This window comes from Lonchura striata, chromosome 3 (genome assembly GCF_046129695.1).
Source record: "Lonchura striata isolate bLonStr1 chromosome 3, bLonStr1.mat, whole genome shotgun sequence".
NCBI classification, from domain to species: Eukaryota; Metazoa; Chordata; class Aves; order Passeriformes; family Estrildidae; genus Lonchura; species Lonchura striata.
In genome coordinates, this window is record NC_134605.1 from 111,343,983 (window position 1) to 111,363,792 (window position 19,810).

At 48.4% G+C, this 19,810-nt stretch overlaps 1 protein-coding gene across 1 annotated transcript; it reads right to left on the reverse strand.

Moving 5' to 3' along the window:
• Nucleotides 1-1,544: 1,544 nt before the first annotated feature.
• On the reverse strand, nt 1,545-17,820 carry LOC110475985 (serine protease 55). The gene is made up of 5 exons (XM_077781820.1): nt 17,684-17,820; nt 16,575-16,770; nt 15,508-15,755; nt 12,526-12,680; nt 1,545-1,861 (listed from the first exon to the last, which is right to left on the reverse strand). Exons 1-5 carry the CDS (start codon nt 17,730-17,732, stop codon nt 1,574-1,576), a joined length of 936 nt encoding a protein of 311 aa, XP_077637946.1. The 5' UTR covers nt 17,733-17,820; the 3' UTR covers nt 1,545-1,573.
• Nucleotides 17,821-19,810: the final 1,990 nt, after the last annotated feature.

Here is a 19,810-nt window from a genome sequence, read left to right on the forward strand (position 1 = left end):
AACCCCTACATTAAAATAATTTAAGCAGGAGGACTTCTCTCATTTCCTCTGGGGGAAACAATTCCGCAGCTGAAGAGATTGCAACATTAGGAAATATTTCCTGATGTCCATGGCTTCCAGAATCTGTTGATATATTATTAATAGAAAGGAAAATAAATATAGGTATTAATGCCAGTAGATACTGTCTGCTACTAATAGCTGTTAAAGCAATATATTCCCCTTGTTTTTAGCTCTTATTAGTCTTTTTGCAAAGGGTTACAAGGCCCTTATGCATCCATTAGCCAGTCAGCCATGTGAAATTAATGTGGAGCAATTTTCATAAGCATTACTCAGAACTAATAATAATTAAGCATTATTTTCTGCTCAGATAACACAGAAAATAAAGCCTGACTTTTATGCCAAGATGGGTTTGCATTAGCTTAAGGTAAATGAATTAATTCTCATTTACAAAGCTTCTCTGCAAGCTAGCCAGAAAATATCAAGGTAATTAAAACCAATTTGTGAGGTTCTGTCCCATTGCACATTCACTGGGTTTTATCATTGCTGCAAATTGCAGGTGCTTTTATGCAAAGGTGGGACATGAAGGGGACTTTGCTGCCTCTCTCCTTCCCCATCACTTCCAAGAAAAGCTGAAACCTCCTTGTGAACGGCAGAACATATTTGGAATGCTGGAGATCAATAAAGGACCATGTGTTAGATGGAAGGATGTGAAGGACCAGCTCAGGATGGGATGTGGAGTTCTCAGCAATTCAGAAAAATAAAAACCTCTAATAGTGTGTGTGGGGGGGGGGAAATCTTTCTTCTTTTGCTTTACCATTGACTTGCAAGGGATTAATTTTGATTAGTTGTAAAACTGAGGGTATTTTTTAGGCAGCATTTTCTGGATAGCCCCCAAATACTTCTCTCTTCACAAAATCCTAAAATGCTTTGGGCTGGAATGACCCTTAAATCCCATCCCAAGCACTGCCTTGTGCAGGGACACCTTCCACTGTCCCAGGTTGCTCCAAGCCCCGTCCAACCTGGCTTGGACACTTCCAGGGATCCAGGGGCAGCCACAGCTTCTCTGGGCAACCTCTTTCAGTGCCTCAGTGGTGCTATCCGAGAAGTTTGACAGCACCTGAGCAAGGGCTGAGCTCTCTGTGGGTGCTCTTAGTAAAAAAAAAAAAAAAATTAGACTAAAATAAATTAGTCCAGCTGATCTGTAAGATTCAAAAGCCCAGAGCTATCCTACAGCAACTAACAATAATGAGTGAGTGAATCTCTTCCTCTGGGTTGCAACTTTCCAAGGGGATCAGCACCTTCACATGCCACATCATCACTTGGCACCTGAGCTTAGCAAACAACTGAGTCCAGTGTGACCCAGCAGTGTGGAATATCTCTGTTTTCCAGAGGATTATGGCCCTTCTTGCCCAAATTCTGCCTCCTTAATTTCATTTCTCCACCCTCTGCCTTGCTGCCTGTGTCAGTGGCATCTCCCATTGGTCCCTGTATCTATGTCAGTGACATTGAGCAGGTTGGCCTCAGAAAAAATAGTGAAGTGGCAGTTCTGACTTTTATTTTCAAAAATCTTCTTTCAGGGTAATTTTATTGCTATTGAAAAGATGAATAAAAGGAGACAATACCCCAGAGACACCACCTGTGTTCCAGCCCTGGAACGAGCAACCCTGAGACGTGCTCCGCTGTCCACACCCTCAATGAAGAAAGGTTTTCCTCTAATGGCTGTTTCCTTCTCAATCCAGTCCTGGTAGCTGTAAACAGGTGTTAAAATCCTGTGGTTTGGCTTTCCTCCACTGATGATGCCGACCTGGAACCACTTCATGGTGTTCCAGTAGCTGCAGACCAGAGGTCCCCCGCTGTCCACCTGTGGCAGAGGCAGGAATGTTACAGCTGCATCCAACCTCAGGTCCCTCAGAGCAGCTGCTTCACACAGACTGAGTGGGGAAATCAATCTCTGTCTCAGCTTTGCAAGAATTTGGGGAGGAAAAAAAAAGGGAATTTGGATTCAAAATTTCACAGCTCAGCCCTGAGGTCCTGCAGAATAAATAGATAGAGGAGGCAAGAGGAGGAGATCAGTCCCAAGCTCTGGCTCAGTGCACTGAGTCCCTGTCATTGCCATGCTCCTGTGGCCTCAGGAGGATACCTGAGACCTGTCAGCAAGAGGCACCATCCCAGAGAGAAAAGGGACATTTGCTGTGACTGCTCTCTCAGTGCTTGTCTCCTCTGCAAAGCTGCTGCGTGGAGGTGCTGGGTATCTGCCACTGTGAATTTCTGGGGGCTGGCAGCCAGAAACTGGGAGGCAGATGAACAATAATCCTGACAAATCCTTCTTGAAGCCACAGTCACTTCCCTGAAAACTTCCCTGCTGCTGCAGGGACAACCACCACTCACCCAGTGTGGGCTAGGCTTCAAAAGCAGGTTGCAGCCACCTCAAAAAGAGGAATATTCTCCTGTTGGCTGCTGTAGCTGCAGCACCAAGAGCACATCCAGCTCTGGAACCTCTGGACACAAACCCAGGGAGAAGAGAAAGCAGCACAAAATCTACACAAGGCAGGTGCAATATTTTTCTGAGGAAAGGCTGTGTGAGAGCTGGGAATGTTCACCTGGAGAAGAGAAGGATCCAGGGAGAGCTCAGAGCCCCTTCCATGTCCTAAAGAGCCTCCAGGAGAGCTGGAGAGGGACTTGGGACAAGGGATGGAGGGTCAGGACACAGGGAATGGCTGCACACTGCCAGAGGCTTAGATGGAATATTGGGAAGAAATTCTTGGCTGTGAGGGTGGAGAGGCCCTGGCTCAGGGTGCCCAGAGAAGCTGTGGCTGCCCCTGGATCCTGGAAATGTCCAAGGCCAGGCTGGACAGGAAGGTATGAGAGGATTTTTAAGATCCTTCCAAGCCAAACTAGTCCAGGACATCTTCACTTCTGTGCAGTCTCTGTTATAAATAAATTTCCCTCCAGCTTTTTTCCACCTTTTTGAATCTTTTTTCCACCTTTTCTAACCAGCACTTGTGGTAAACAAATTCAATACAAATCCATTTCCCAAGACAGGGAACTTTACTGGGAAATGTTGTCCTTCCCCGTTTGCACACTACTTTGGGAAGCATCTTTGTCATTAATGGATGAAACCCCTTCTGCCAGCAGCTACCCTGAGCTAACACACATTAATTAACGAGCAAGAAAGGGGCTGAAGTTCCCTGTGCAGCTCATCAGCACTCGCTGAAGTTTATGGCTGAATTCCCACTCCAGTAGCTGGAGGGTTCTGGTCATTAATATTCTTATCTTTTTTATTTCATTTTTTTTCAGTTCAGTATTCATAAAGGAGGTAAAAATTAAGATAAATGAAGAAATACTTGTAGAATCACAGAATATCCTGAGTTGGAAGGGACTAAGGAAGACCAGAGATTTAGGCTGGAAAAGACCTTTCAGATTGTTGAGTCCAAACATAAAATCAACACTGCTTGCTGTTATTATAGCCACGTCCTTGCATCTCAAACAGTGCTGCTGGACCCTCTTCAGACTCAGCATCTAGGAGAGGTTTCCCGACCCTATTCCAGCCAAGAATTCCCATGAAAACCACAGAGGTGATCCTGGAGCCGCGCCTTGCGGGCGTCCTCGGCGGCGGCGTCCTGGGATGAATGAGCATCCACGCACGATTCCATTCCCGGGGATTTCACTGCGGATCCCCTCGGGGCAGGAAGGGGCGAAGGCATTATCCTGGCATTATCCTGGCATTATCCTGGCATTATCCTGGAATTATCCTGGCGGCGAGAGGGAGGCGCTGGGAGCCTCCCACGGCGGGGATAACGAGCGGAGTCTGGAGAGCGGGAGCCCGGGATGCTCCGCTCCAGGTTCTCCCAGCAGAAAAAAAAAAAAAAAAAGAAAAAAAAAAAAAAAGGCAAAAAAGGAGATTTGCAGCACTGGCCGAGCCCCTACCAGCAGCTCTTCCATGTCCCTGTTCACCCTTCCTGTTCCACTTCCCTCCTTTACTGAAATTCCCACTCCTTTCTCGGATGGAAAGGATGGCAATCACACGCAGGGAGGCTCTCAGGAGCAGTGCCCTGGCACAGATCATTTCCAGCCTCCAATTTAGAGGCTGCTCACACTTGTGAAAGATCTTCCTTCCTGGGGCGCCGGGGCACCAGTGAATTCCTGATGCCCTGTGACCGTCCCCGGGGGGATTGTCGCATGGCGGTCAGGGCTGGGATGCGACTCGCAGAGCCAGAGATCCCCCTTTAAACCCTGCTCCAAGCAGCTTCCCTCTCAAATCACATCTGCTCTTCCCCTCTTTTCCTCTTTTCCACGTCCATTTGGTTTCCAGCCCCTCTGGTGGGGAAGTGGGGATGTTTGGGGGATCGGTGATTTAAAACTTGGGCAGAGAGGGAGTTCAGGGATGCTCTGAGCAGCCCAGGTGGCAGCTGCAAATCCATTTCCCTAATCCACAAGCCCTGGGACCCAAATCCTGATCTCTTTCCATGCCGGTTGAGCTGTTCTTCTTCCTGGGTATTCTCACATGCCATTTCTCCTAACTTCAGCTCTTTTACATGAGGATTTTATCACAAAATGGGCCAAATCATCCTCTCCGTGTGATAGTCTCACATAATTACAGCAGCAGCCCAGATGAATCAGGAGCCTGGTTTTTATAGGATTAAAAATGAGAAAATAAACTCAGTCCTTGGACACTTCTGAATATCCCTGTATCCACCTTAAGCCTTCAGGAACACCGGCCCAAGGTTTTCCATCCTTGTGTAGGAGAGGGTATGGGAGGAGCAAGTTTTTGAGTGCTGGGACAATTATCTCAGCTCTGTGATGCTTCCAGTAGCGCTAATTTAATGAACGCTCAGGTTAATGACTCTGAGGATAGAAGAATTATTAAATACTGCTTTTTCAGGCTCCTGTATCCTGGTGCTGAAGCAATCCTGGTCAGCAACACACACCAGATACCTGCTCCTGCTTTTCCCTCTCAGTGCCAAGTTTCTGGATTGGAAAAGCCAAACTAATAATAGCAGCTTTGCTTCTGTTTCATGTTTCTTGTCATCTCGAAGATGAGTGAAAAGCAAACGCAACAAATCAGATCTGGTGCTGAATTCCTGCCTTAAACATGTTAATCCTCCCATTAGGAGAGGTGAAAGCAATGATACATTCACTGTTAAATAGCTGTGGGTTGTATAAAATCTGTCACTGCCTAACAAGGTGCTTTGTTCACTGAAGCTGACCAAAAATTTCATCTTTTTTGCTGCGGCCAAAACTTTTTTTTTTTTTTGTGAGCATCGGGAGCCTTTCTGCTGCCTTTAGTGGGCTTTGGATCAAAAGTGTAATCTCTCTTTTACATTTGTATTCGTGTCTGCAGCACAGTCATTGATCAGAACAAACATGTTCAGCCACATAAATCTTCCGAGGTGGGAGAAGCTCTGGGGGTGGGAGAACAACTCATCTGATCCTCATTAGGTGGATGCACAATCCCTGCAAGTCATTGCTGGTTTCATTTTCATGTTGGTGAGCTCTGTGCAAATTGGAGACAATCAGCATGGGAATAACAACACTGGGAACAATAACAGTGCCCATCAGGGCTGCCCTGGCTGCTGGAGACAGAGGCTTTACAAACATCATTTGCCCTGTTGTTTCCAACTGTCTTTAAAGTGGGAGGAAGGAGGCTGTGGCCACGTCAATGTGCAGGTATCAGAAAGGCACCAGGTAATGCAGGACAGCTGGACTCCTTCACACAAACCCTTTGAGAACCTCCAGCTCCTCTGTTCCTCCATCCCCTGGCTGGAAAATGGGAGAAGATGACCCAAATTCACCCACTGTGATGTCAGCAGGGCCATTAGTGACTGCAGTGGCACAGAGAGTGCAGCTGCCTCTGGCCAAAGCCCTGTGGCCCAGACTCCTGTCTCTGGCTGTCATCTGCAGCAAGTGCTCAGGGGAGGAGGAGGAGGAGGAACAGGACAAGTATTCTCAGAGTTGTCTTTACATCCCAGTGGTTAATGGCCTCAGAGAGATCTCCATCCAGGAAATTGCCTAATTGCTTTTTGAATCCATTTATCCCTTAGGATAAATACCCACAACATCCTGGTCAGCGACTCCCATAGTTTAATTATCTGATGGAAGAAAAAACACTTCCTTCTCTTTGTTTTAGTTCTGCTGCCTGATAAGGCCACCTGACACCCCTCTTTGACGTGCTTGGAGCAGCAGTGATATGAGGACAGCTCTTGACTCCTCTCCATGCTGCCCATGAGGCTGGAAATGTGTCACATCCCCATCAGGCATCTCCCCTGCAAGCTTCAGAGTCTGTTCCCTGTGCTGCCAGCAGCTCTTCCACATCCCTGTTCATCCTTCCTCTTCCACTTCCCTCCTTTACTGAAATTCCCACTCCTTTCTCAGGTGGAAAAGATGGCAAACACACGCAGGGAGGCTCCCAGGAGCAGTGCCCTGGCACAACACATTTGCTTTGCCACTTATTCCTGTCCTAATAATTCCTAATGCTCTCATTGTCCTTTTGACCTCCCCAGAGCCTCAAGCTGATGTTTTTGAAGGACTACCCATAGTTCTTCTGACATGGTAATAGCTAAATTAAAGTCTATTATGGCCAGTGTACAGCTTGAATTGCTTCTCCATATATCCATTATTTTTCTTCATTGATAACAAGCTGCAGCTGCTGTTTTAACCCCTGGTCACTCAGAATAATGAGACCTGCTGCACCTCTGCACAGCCACCTTTCACTTTGACCACTTTGAGGAACACTGTGGCATTGGCCAACTCGGTCATCTTGGCATTGGCTCTCCTGGAACATCAAAATTCCTTGCAGGGATGCCAGTGAAACTATCCCTGTAAGTTTTTTCTCTGTTCAAATCCCTTCTACTTCATGACAGCCCAGTTTCTCCACGAACCCATGGTGAGGAATCTCCTTGCAAGAGTTTAGGGAATCTCAGAACATGTTAGATGGTTGAACCACCCTCTTCCACAGGGTTGGCAATTCCTTTAAAGAATTTGGATGTGCCTGTGAGTCACAGCTTCCCCTCAAAGCTGTTATTGAATAAGAAGTGGCTCCTCTAGTCATCACAGCCATTTCCCACTCCCAGGGCAAGCTGGGATTTTGTGTTCAGCTGGATCCAGAGGTGTTCTACTCCCCACCAGGCACACAAAGCCATGCTGGACTCCCAAACAGCTTCAGTCTGAGGGAGTAAAATCTATGACCCAGAGGAAGAAAGCAGAAGAGACACCCATCATCATCCTCATCATCATCCCAGGGTCTTGCATTGGGAATTAATTTTTCACAGATTAAAGAATGAAGCCATCAGACCCTGCTCCCTTGTCTGCCCACACCATAAAATAATAAAGTGATGAAAGTCCTAAAAACTCATGGAAAAGTGTTTTGATTGTTGTGAACTGCACATCAAAGAACCCTTCAGAAGACAACTGAAGGGACTGCAAATGCAGAAACACTTCTCCACTACTTTCTTCTGGGGCTTCCCAGGACATCTTCCTGCTTAAAGCAATCTGCCCCTTGGGGAAAAGAAACACCTCTTGGTGGTAGCAACAGTTCAGTGATGGGAAATCCATGACAAGGGTGGGGAATGGATCATTCTCTTCAACAAGAAAAGAGGAAACAGCCTCAAATTGCACCACAGGAGGTTTACATTGAATATTAGGAAAAATGCCTTCAGCGAAAGGGTTGTCCAGCCCTGGCACATCTGCCCAGGGCAGTGATGGAGTCACCAACCCTGGAAATGTTCAGAAAAAAGGTGCATGTGGCACCTGGGGACATGGTGGCCTTGGCAGTTCTGGGGGAATGGTTGGACTCAATGATCTCAGAGGTCTTTTCCAACCTCAGTGATTCTGTGATTCGATTATTAAGGTAAGATACAATAATAAAGTACTTTTGTGCTTTTGTTTGCAGTAACTTTGTAATAACTTTGAGTTTGTAATAACTTTTAACTGAAATGTGGATAGTTTTGACTCCTGGCCATAGGGAACATTTAGCTGATGGTCAGAAGGACCGCAGAGCTCCTGTGGGTGCTCTCCATCCCTACAGACTTCAGCCAGACCATAATTTAACCACCTCCATTCAGGCGTTTTGAGCAGCTTCAAGGACTGACCAGATTATCCTGGTTTGTGCTCTTCTCCTTGAATGCATGACAATTACCTATAAAAATACAGTTTTAATTTGCAGACTTCTTTCCTTCAAAAAAATTCTATTTCACGAGTCTTTCTTGGCAGTTTTGGAGCCATGTTTGGATCAGCAAAAGGATGTAAGACATTGTGAAATGATGCCAGAGCTTTTCCAAGTGTCAGGCTTCCACTGCAGTCACTCGGGCATAGGTTGAGGTGGGAGCAGTGGGATACCAGGGGATGTCCTGGGATATCTAGCAGACAATTAAATGTAATCAACTGTTCTGCCATGGAGCCAAGTGCACCACCATGAGCTAAACCCCTTCAGCTGGATTTCAATTTATGGGGAGCAACAAACACACACACAGGGCTTGATGTCATTTTAACATAGATGCTTAAATCAATCTCAGTGACTCCCATCTCCAGGGTATGGTTTTTGATGCCTCTTGATGGAAAGATGGTTCTGAAGATGCTGAAGGTTATAAAATAGATGCTGAAGGTTATAAAATAAACATTTGTGAAATGGATGGAAAACCCCATCCAGGCTTGCACAAAAACGGCTGATATTGCTCCAGCTCTGTGAGGTGAGAGCCTTGAGCATCCCAGAGGCTGTAAAGGGCATTTTCAGAGATGGGACAAGGAGGAATGGCTTTAACATGAAAGAAAGCAAGGTTAGATGGGATATTAGGAAGGAATTGTTCCTTGTAAGGGTGGGGAGGCCCTGGCACAGGGTGCCCAGAGAAGCTGTGGCTGCTGCTGGATCCCTGGAAGTGTCCAAGGCCAGGCTGGACGGGGCTTGGAGCACCCTGAGATGGTGGAAGGTTGGACCAGATGAGCTTTAAGGCCCTTTTAAACCCCAACCACAGTGTGATTTATGGCCAAAATCCCCCCTGCTGCAGCCCAGGACTCACCTGAGCTGGAACCACTCCACTGCTCCTGGGGGTCACACGAGGATTCCTTCCCCTGGAATCAGAGCAGGGCCTGGCCCCCCTTCATGTGCTGCTGAACTGTAGGTGACCCGTGACTCCAGCTGAACACACTTTGTCCTAATCACCACATCAGAGCTCTCCCCACAGCCCCTCTGAACTATAATTGGGCCATTTACTGAATTTTGCCTGGGCAGGGAAGGCATGGAAGGAGGCATTTGCTTTGCGAGCCCCTTATACTCTAATTATTGTTCAAGTTACCATTGCATCAGAGCCTAACAAAAGATGCTTAAGAAGGCAAGGAATGAGACATCAATTGTGGTTCATGGGGTCATGGAAGAAATGTAGCACACAGAAAAATAATACATAGGCCATCTCCAGTGTCTGTTCTTTAGCACTTGTACCCCCTGAACATCCATTAATGTTAATGTTTATGACTAAATAGAACTATAAGTCAATTACGGCTCCTGGTAGTGTTAATTCCCAGCAAATCCATATATTTGTCTGCAGAACCACCAGGGAATTGGGATAGAATAGATTTTTCTTTTTAAGGCAATGGATTATTTTTTTAAATAAAAATACTTGGGAGCTCTGCTATTCAATCTCCTTGAGTTATTAGAGGAACATGGTCAGTTATCCACAAATTAGGCTGGTCTGGTATGAGGGCAGCTGGTGAAATGTCTGAGCCTTTTTTTTCTTGGCTTTTCTATTCATGGGGTGGCCTCAAGCTGCACCAAGGGGAGGTTCAGGTTGGACCTGAATCAGGAAGAATTTCTTCCACTATCCCAGGTTGCTCCAAGCCCTCTCCACTTTGGCCTTGGACACTTCCAGGGATCCAGGGGCAGCCACAGCTTCACCCATGCCAGGGCCTCACCAGCCTCACAGGAAGAATTCCTTTCTAATATCCCACCTAAATATCTTCTGGTTTAAAACCACTCTCCTTTGTCCTGTCACTATCTCCCCATGTGAAAAGTTGTTCCCTCCAGCACAGGTCACAGATTTGGATCCAGATGTAGATCCAGATGTAGATCATGTGGATTTACAACCTCGAGTCCAGCAACATTCCTGCCTTAGCCTGGCTCTGGATATGAAAACATAGATCCTGATCCTCAGCAAATCCCAGGAAAGGTTAATATCAGGATTTTATCTCCTCTGCATTCAGACTTCATTGGCTTACAGCTACTGGAGCAAACTCAGCATCTCCAGGGTTTATTCCCTGATCAGGAATCTCTGCTTTGCCCGAGCTTCTAATCCTTCCTGGCCTCTCCACAGGGACTCATGGGTGGCTCCTGATCCAAGCAAGAGCTGGAGCCTGGAATTTCCTCAGGAGATAGCTGGATGGAACAGACCAATGCCATGCCCAGGGCTGCTCTGTCTCCAGGACAGAGATGAGGATGTGAAGGATTTGGGCATTTTGAAATCTGGCCTCACTCTCCCCTGACACAAACCCTACAACCCTTACAGGCAATTGCACTGTCCACAGTGCAGATGGATTGTCCGGTTTTGTCCCTCATTCCACGGGGGACATTGAGGGGCTGGAGCATGTCCAGGGAAGGGAATGGAGCTGGGGAAGGGGCTGGAGCACCAGGAGGGGCTGAGGGAGCTGGGAAGGGGGCTCAGCCTGGAGAAAAGGAGGCTCAGGGGGGACCTTGTGGCTCTGACAACTCCTGACAGGAGGGGACAGCCAGGGGCACGGTCAGGCTCTGCTCCCAGGGAACAGGGACAGGAGAAGAGGGGATGGCCTCAAACTGTGCCAGGGAAGGTTTAAATTGGATATTAGGAAAAAAAATCTTCCCTGCAAGGGTGGTCAGGCATTGGAAGGAGCTGCCCAGGAAGGTTTGGAGTTCCCATCCCTGGAGGTGCCCAAGGAAGGTCTGGACATGGCACTCAGTGCTCTGGGCTGGTGAGAAGGTGGGGATTGGTCACCAGATGGACTCAGTGTTCTTGGAGGGCTTTTCCAACTTAAATAATTCTGGGATTCTGCCCAGTTGCCTCTGCTGCAGAGGAAGCATCAGGTTCGACCCTGTCCTGTCCCAGGCCATGACCAGGACAAGCCACCAGGTTGCTGACATAGCCTGGTGAGGCCAAAATGTGTCCTCCATGGCTCTAATCAGCATTTCTCAGAAATCCAGGACACCACCCAGCAGCAAAACGCTTCCCCTCCAGCAAATCAGCAAAATCTGGTGGCAAGTCCTGTCACTCGTTTCATCCCTGAAAAGTACAACTTCTATCCTCAGCTCTGGTTTTGTCCTGTTTCCTTTATTCCAGTTTACAAAGCATTCCTGCCTGGCCAAGATCCCACTAAAATCAGAAAGACGCTGAATTCTGAGTTTTATCACCCATGCCATGGACCTGTGCTTCCACTGCTTGGAAATCTCACAGTCCTACTTCATTCCTCAGACAACTCTGATATTATTGTGGATCTAAATAGCTTCTGAGTCCAGGAGATTAATTTTGCTGGGAACAAGTGCTCCTGCTACTTCACCAGCAACATTCACCCACAGAACTTCAGGCTAAGCTGGGCTGGGCAGTGCATCCTTTAATCATGTTAATGTTATCCTGCAGCAGGTTTCTTTTTAAGATTTTTTGATTTAACTTAATGGAGGTGAAAGTCACTCCTTGGATGGTTTCAGAGACAGATGCTCTCTGGCTAATCACAAAATCATTCTGCAAATTTTCCCTCAGCATCCCATGGTCCTGGTGCTCCCTGCCTTTGCCTAAAGGTCAGAGGGAGATCCTCCCTCTGGGTGCTGGTTTAGTTCCTCCAATGAGTAATTCCTATGGAATGGAGCTGTCCATCCATGTGTGTCCCCATCCAGACCCCTCCAAACCCCTGGACACATATAAAATACAGCTGGATGGGTCTTGGAGCAGCCTGGGATAGTGGAAGATGTCCCTGTCCATGGCAGGGGGTTGGAACTGGGTGAGATTTAAGGCCCTGTCCTACCCAAACCCCTCTGTGATTCCTAGAAAAAACATTTCCAGGTGGAGGAGGGAAATCTCAGTCTGGAATCAGAGGTTGTAGGAGAGCCCAGTCCTTGTCAGTCACTCAGGAGAGGGGTTGGAAGCTGGATGCTATGAAAGACAAGGTGAATTTTGGCTTCCCAGATCTCATTTGACACCAGGACGGTGATCCTGGGGGTGGAATGTGTTGTGAGGGCGCAAGTTGTGAGTGAGTTTTGCCTCATTTGTGTGTTTGTGTCAGCTCCCTGATATCAAATACTGCTCAGACTGTAATTTAGCTTGAAAAGTCCCTCATTCTCTGCCACCAACACACTGCCACAAGATGTGACTCATTCTGGCACCCACAGACCAACCAAGCACATTTGGGTCAGAGCCAAGACCTCACCTGGGAAATGTTTCTAATATTTAAATTAAACACCCCCAGATTAAACTTCCCTCCTAATTCTTTTGCCTTGAGGCTCCTGGAGAACCATTCCTGTCTCCTTTCAGGGTGTAGCCTGGCCATGAAGCAAACCAGGAATGCTGGTTCCTTTACCTGGCAGCCTCTTCCTCCTCCTCCTCCTTCTCCTCCTTCTCCTTCTCTTTGCTCTGTCTCAGCACACATCATGCCCCCCACGAGGTGTGGGATCTGCTTCAGGCATTTCTCCATGCTGATCAGCTTCATCCTTGTTTTCTGCAGCACACGGGATGCTGCAGCAAATGAAAAGAGAAGGATCAACAAAGCTGCAGAGCAGCTGGAGACCTCCCTTGGGAAGAATCTCAGCTGGATTTCTAAAGCATCTCAGAGCAATGGTGTCTCTGGGCAGAACAGTAGGGTTTGGGGTCATGGGGGCATACAGGGGATGCCCAAGTGTTGGCAGTGATGAGTTTGTGCTCCTGAGTTTATCACAGAATCCCAGAATGGTTTGGGTGGAAAGGGACCTTAAAGATCATCCAGTGATGTCCCTGCCATGGCAGGGACACCTTCCACCATCCCAGGTTGCTCCAAGCCCCATCCAGTCTGGCTTTGGACACTGCCAGGGATGCCAGAATACTGGGAAACCCTCAAAGGGTCGGGTGGTCTCGTGATGACCTGAGATGAGCTGCCCTGCACCCCTGGGGTTTCTCACTCATGGTTTTTTGGGAACTCAGTCTGAGGGGCTTTCCATGGGCTCCTGTGCAAGCCCCTGCAGATCAAAGTCCACCGAGCTTTCCCCAGAATTCTAATCTTAGAATTATAAAATCATGGAATAATTTACATTGGAAACAACCTTTGAGATCATTCAGTCCAACCATTCCCCCAGCACTTCCAAGGCCACCTCTGACCCATGTCCCCAAGGGTCACATCCACACGGGTTTTAAATTCCTCCAGGGGTGGGGACTCCACCACTGCCCTGGGCAGCTGTTCCAATGCCCAACAACTCTTCCAAGGAAGTGTTTTCTTCCTAATATCCAATCTAAACAGTGTTCTCCCCAGGGAGGGCTGCAAGGACACGCCTCACCCAGGGGACCAGCTGTGTCTTCACAGAGTGGCTCTCGAGATGGCAGCACACAAAGGAAATATCTGCTTTATTCTTCCCTTGGAATGGGAATACAGAAATCACAGCTGCCACCTGCAAGTGACAAAAAGACTGAAAATGTGCCGGGCTACTTGGAAACCCCAATTATTTCACCCACGTTTCTCTCTAAAGTGAACCTGAGTCTAAAGGATAAAACTGAGACCTTCAGATTGTTTGAAACTCACTCCTTGTTTCATATTTCACTGTGCTAAATCCTCTTAGAACCTTCAGGAAACTGTGACTCAATGACAAGATCTAAAAGATGGAAAGTTGTCACGTCCCTTTTCCAGCTAAGATGGAAGTGCCCAAAGATGAAAATGCTTTGAGTGTAGGAATCTCCAAGAAGGTAAAACTCTCCTGTTCTGCAGAGAAGCTGGGGGAGTTCATCTGGAGAAGAGAAAGCTCTGAGAAGACTTTAGAGCGTCCTCCAGAGCCTGAAGGTGCTCCAGGAGAGCTACAGAGGGTGCTGGGAGCAGGGATGGAGGGACAGGACACAGGGAATGGCTTCCCACTGCCAGAGGGCAGGGATAGATGGGATATTGGGAAGGAATTGTTCCCTATGAGGGCGGTGAGGCCCTGGAACAGGTTGCCCAGAGAAGCTGTGGCTGCCCCTGGATCCCTGGAAATGTCCAAGGCCAGACTGAACCACGCTTGGATGAGCCTGGGATAGTGGGAGGTGTCCCTGCCCATGGCCGGGGGTGGGATGGGATGAACCCAAACCATTCCCTGATCCTGCACCTTTTGGCTTTGCCCATCTCACACCCTCACACTCCCCTCTCACCACACTCAGCTGCTGCTGGATTTCTTCTGAAGCCTCTACCAGAGGTTGAGGGGTGCCCAGGCTGAGCACACTGACACCAATTTTTGGAAGTAGAATCCGTGTCAGCTGAGCTCATGCAGCAGCACGAGGCCGATCCCCAGAGCTGCTCCATGGATTTTGCAGAGGAGCTCGAGGGAAATCCTGCAGAGGGATTCTGCAGCAGCCCCTCTGTTCTAGGAGCACGTTACCTTGGTGAAGTGGGAGAGCTTCACAACTATGAGAGTGTCGTGTGTTAATGTTGAGGGAGGAAAATGAAGCCTAAAAGAAGGTAAATGCAGAGTTTCATGCAAAAAAACCCCAGCAATTGGAGCAGGATAGCAAGGATTCAATGGGAAATTCACTTACTGCATCCTGGGAAGGACCACTCAAGCTCCAAGGCACCCCCCTGCCCTCCCAATCCTGATTAATTCTTTCCAATAATGAAACAGCTCATTGGCTAATTAGTGACATTTGTTCAGGACAGACATTTTGGGTCACAATCAGTGCTGGAACTGCTTTCATTAGGGCTTAAATGAGATCAATTAGCAGCAGCAATCTGCAGTCCTAAATGAGTTGGAGGAAGAAATGGCCAGAAGCAATGAGTCAATCCAGCTCATGAAGGCATTAAGCCAAAGATAGACCCAGACCTTCATTTCCTTTAATCCAGACCATTTTAGACCCAACCTAACTGGGTGATTCATAGAGTATCCCAAGCTGAAGTTAACCACAAGGGTCCCACAAGGTGACAAGTGTTCAAGACCTGGCTGGACGGGGCTCTGAGCAGCCTGGGATGGTGGAAGTTTCCCTTGCCCTTGGCAGGGGGTTGGAATAAGATGAGCTTTAAAGGTCCTTTCCAGCCTTAATAATTCTATGATTCTGTGCTTAATTTACCCACCAGGGTGGAGCTTGTCTTCATCTGGGTGCCAAAAAGAGGTCCAGAGTTTGGATGTGGTGTGGAAATAGGGCCCAGGTTTTGCTCTGGGGGTCTGCTGGGGACTGGTTCTTGCCCTGAACAGGGAACTGGTGGATGTGCAGAGGCTGGGAGGGTCTGGATGTATTAACCAGGGAGGTGGGAAGTGGAACTTTGTCTGGGAAACCCCTCAAGGGAGAGGACAGACACTTTAAATGGATAAAAGTGATCCACCTTCCATCAGCAAATGCTTTTCTCCCAGCACCTCACCTGCACTTGTGCTCTCCCAGCCAGCAGCCCAGCAGTGCTTCCACGTGCCTGTGTCATACACAAAGGGCAGGCAGATGGGAATTTTCTTGGTGCTGAACTCGATGGGGCTGCTCAGCAGGATCAGGGCAATGTCATTTTGCAGGCTGGTTCTGTTGAACTCCTCGTGCAGGATCAGGCTGTCCGGGTTGTGCTCCTCCAGTGGGATGCTGAGGTTAACTGCCCCCGCTGCCACTGTCAGATCTGGTGGCCTTAAAAACAAACCAGGGCAAGGTAAACATGAAGGATTTGGGTAATAAAGATTGGTGCCTCCTCCCCAGAGCAGGGCATGATGGTGGCTTAGGCAGTTCAGCTATAAATATCCAAGGAATTTACCCTCACTCCTAGAAAAGGATGATTTCCAGGTCAGAGGGGTGCAGAGGTAAATGCAGCCAGGTTATAAATAACCCAGTCACTACCAAGCAGAAGGAATGGTCTGGATCTTTTGGTTCTCTGTGCCCTGGGCTGGCTGCTCAGACCCTGCTGTCCCCAGCCAGCTGCTCCAGGCTGTGCTGCCACAGGACATTTGTCACCGAGCAGTCTCGGCTGTTGGACCTGCCACATGTTGGAGGGGACTCACAGATGGCTGGACTCTGCCCCTGGACACTGAATTGAGTTGATTTATCCAAAACTTGGTGTTTTAAACTCAGAGTCCATGAGGGGAAAGTGTTTTCTGTATGAAAGCAAAGGTAATTTGGGAGATATAACGAGCTAGAATGGAATGCATCACCTTTTACAAGGTGTGGATGCACAAGAAATGCTGCCATCAGAATAGCATTAGAGGCATTTATCCAAGGCTGCTTCGGCCATCCCTCAAAGGATTCCCCTTCTGCCCCTTCTGGTTATGCAGATTATGCACATTTCTGCATTTAAAAATGGGCCTGTCTCCCCCAGAGGAGACAACCCCTGTTTTCAGGGCTCAGTCACACATATATGGCCAGTGACCCCGAGGAGATGCACATCCTGCACCCAGGGGAGGAATGTCACCCCCCTCTGTGCCTGGGCTGCCCTCCCACCCCTGGAGCACTCACAGCTCATCTGCAAAGCAGTGGGCTGCAGTTAAAATCCACAGTGCACTGATGATGGTGCCTCCACAGATGTGCTTCCCATGGCTCTGGATGCTCACGAGCCACGGGAATTCCCCAGGCTTGATGTCTATCCCTGTGCCAATCCTCTTGCCAGTCTTCTGGAAAGACTCGTAGGATGGTCGGAGGCCACACCCTGGGTACAAAAAGGGACATTTTGGACACATTCGGCAATGTCACAGTCTGTGCTGGACAGCAGCAGGACATCCCTGAGCACAGAAATAGAAATATTCATGGAATCAGAGAAACACAGAATCGCAGAATGGTCGGGGTTGGAAAGGATTTTAAAATAATTTTTCCAACTCCATCTTCTACTTCTGCTCCAAGCCCTGCCCAGCCTGGCCTTGGACACTCCAGGGATCCAGGGGCAGACACAGCTTCTCTGGGAAACCTGTGCCAGGGCCTCCCCACCCTCATAGCCAGGAATTCCTTCCTGATATCCCATCCATCCCTGCCCTATGGCAGTGTGCAGCCATTCCCTGTGTCCTGTCCCTCCATCCCTTGTCCCAAGTCCCTCTCCAGCTCTCCTGGAGCCCCTTTAGGCCCTGGAAGGGCTCTGAGCTCTCCCTGGATCCTTCTCTTCTCCAGGTGAGCACCCCCAGCTCTCCCAGCCTGGCTCCAGAGCAGAGGGGCTCCAGCCCTGGGAGCAGTTCCTTGGCCTCCTCTGGACTCTTTCCAGGAGCTCCATATCCCCTCATGGGATCCCCAGAGTTGGACACAGAGCTCCAGGTGGGAGCTTACTCTCAGCAGAGTAAAGGGTGAGAATGCCCTCCCTGGATCTGTTATTTGATCCCTCCCAAGGTGACATCCCTGTCACCTCCCCAAACCTAAACTCTGACAAGCACTGCCCGGGAATTTGGGGTGAGAGAGACCATGTCCCATCGGCAGACAGGATAAAATCCTTGTTTAGGGCGTGGAAGGTGCATCAGGCTGCAGCACAGGCTGCACCTTTATTCCCTCAGGAGAAGGAATAAGCTGAGATCTGATTCACTTACCCACATGTGAATATTCTGCAGCTCTTCTGTGCTGAGAATGCTGAGAAACAAACCCTGCCTGGACACCGCTGGTCAGGGAAGCTAAACAGGAGAGGGTAAGGAGCAGCATCTCAATCCACCCTGGTGCAACACTCCCACAGCTCTCAGAACAGCGATGTCTCTGCAGATGCCTCAGGACATCGCCTGCATTCCATGTCAACACGATCCAGGTGACATCACAGCAGCCACTCCTTCCCGTCGGTGCAGCGCTCGGATGTTCCTTCCCAAGGCAAAAGGGCCACTGAAGGAAAGCTCAGGGGTTTCCAAAAGGTTTGTGGTTTCCTCCAGCTCTAGCAGGGACAGGGCAAAGTGAAATTCCTGTCTGTAGCCCAGGCTAACCTCGCAGGACATGGAAATAGAGGATTTCATGAGCTGGGTGCTGTAGCCCTTGCTGGATCTTGAACCATCTTTGAGGACCTCAGGAGCTGGTCCTGTATCAGCTTTCAACTTCATCTCCAAAGCCAATCATCATTTTAATTTCCTCATTTCCTGATAATTTTCTCTCCAGTTAGACCATTCCTGGGGTATTGACTTGAATGTGCTTAAACAGGAGAGCTGCTCCATCCTTGGAAACGTTCCAGGCCAGGTTGGAGAGGGCTTGGAGCAAACCAGAATAGTGAAAGGTGTCCCTGCCTGTGGCAGGGAGTGGGATGAGATCATCTTTAAGGTCCCTTCCACCCCAAATCACTCTGGGATTCTGTGAGAAAGCAGCAGCTCTGTCAAAGGAAAATTTTCAAAGTGTGTCCAATCAAACCTCTCAAATCAAAATCAAATCAAAGATGTCTGTAAATAATCCTGTGGTATCACAATATTTTGGTGTGAGACAATTGTAATATCAGTGGAGCCATTATGCTGATTTTTAGACCAAGACATCATTTCCATCAGGACAGGACTTAAAAAAAACCTCAGCCAGGCTCAGATTTGAGGATATCTATAGTAAGAGTTTTTCCCAAAGATTTTCCATCTTGTTTCAAAACAATAACTACAGCACAGAGTGGGAGGGGAGGGAGAGGAAAGGAAGGGAACCAGGAGACATTTTATGAGCCCCCAGATGATTCAGCACCTGAAGTGCTTTGCCTTGGAGCACACCAGGAATTATCCCACTGGAATCTGGATTTCACAGAGGCTGACAGTGCATAGGATGAGGGTAAGACTTTACTCCCCTCTCTTCTTTGCTTCTCTGTCACTTCATGCCAAGGCAATGAGACACAAGTGCTGGTTTACTTGGCTGTGAGCACTGACAAAACTCCATGGCAGGACAGGTTAGGGACAGGTTCAGTTACCACAGAAATGAAAATTCCGAGTGCGCTGTGGGCACATTTTGGGGCATCTCCAGAAAGAGCCTAATGGGGCAGTCCTGCCTGAGGCAGCTCCTGCAAGCCAGACCCAGGTGTAATCTGCCAAGAGGACAGATTTCCTCTGCATTTTGAGACTGGGATGAGCTCAGCATCAGCTGAGGAGCATGAGGGAAGATGGGGAGCTGATTTTTCTGGCACACACTTACTTCCCATGTTTGGAAACAGCAGGCAGGGCTGCAGCACTGGATTTACAATCCCAAACTCTGACTTTGTGGGGCACGTTTTCGGTCTCTCCAAGCTTGGAGCACGATCTGCTCTGCTGTGTAGGCACAGGAGATGTTCAGGGAGCTGGTTTGGGCCTTTTTGAGCTTTAAAGCTGAGCTGGTGAGCAGGAAACATCAAACCAAGCTATGGAGAACAGTGCCGTGGAGAAGGAGGTGCTGTGGATTTGTGTCTCTGAGTTCCACCATCAGTCCCCCCCGGCTCACTCCTTGAGCTCTGGAGCCACAGGATCCCATTTCTATATGGGATAAACCATGCATCCCTGCATCTTTTGTCTGCAGCTTTGAGTCTGAGCTCTGAGAACCCCCTGAATAAATCCAAAATTTAATTTTCCCCCTTTCTGGCTGGCCTGCTATTTTGGCTGCACACTCACTGGAGACAGCCCCAAGTTACGTTTGCCACGAGTCTGCTCTTGGTGGGAGCTCCTCAAGTTATTAAAGTACAAATAATTAATCACAGGGATAATTCTACTCCTCTGTACTGTCATGACTGATGATACAGATTTAAACGCCCTGGTGTTTAATTAGAAAACTGCAGAATTTTATAATATTTGATAATTTTTTTTTTT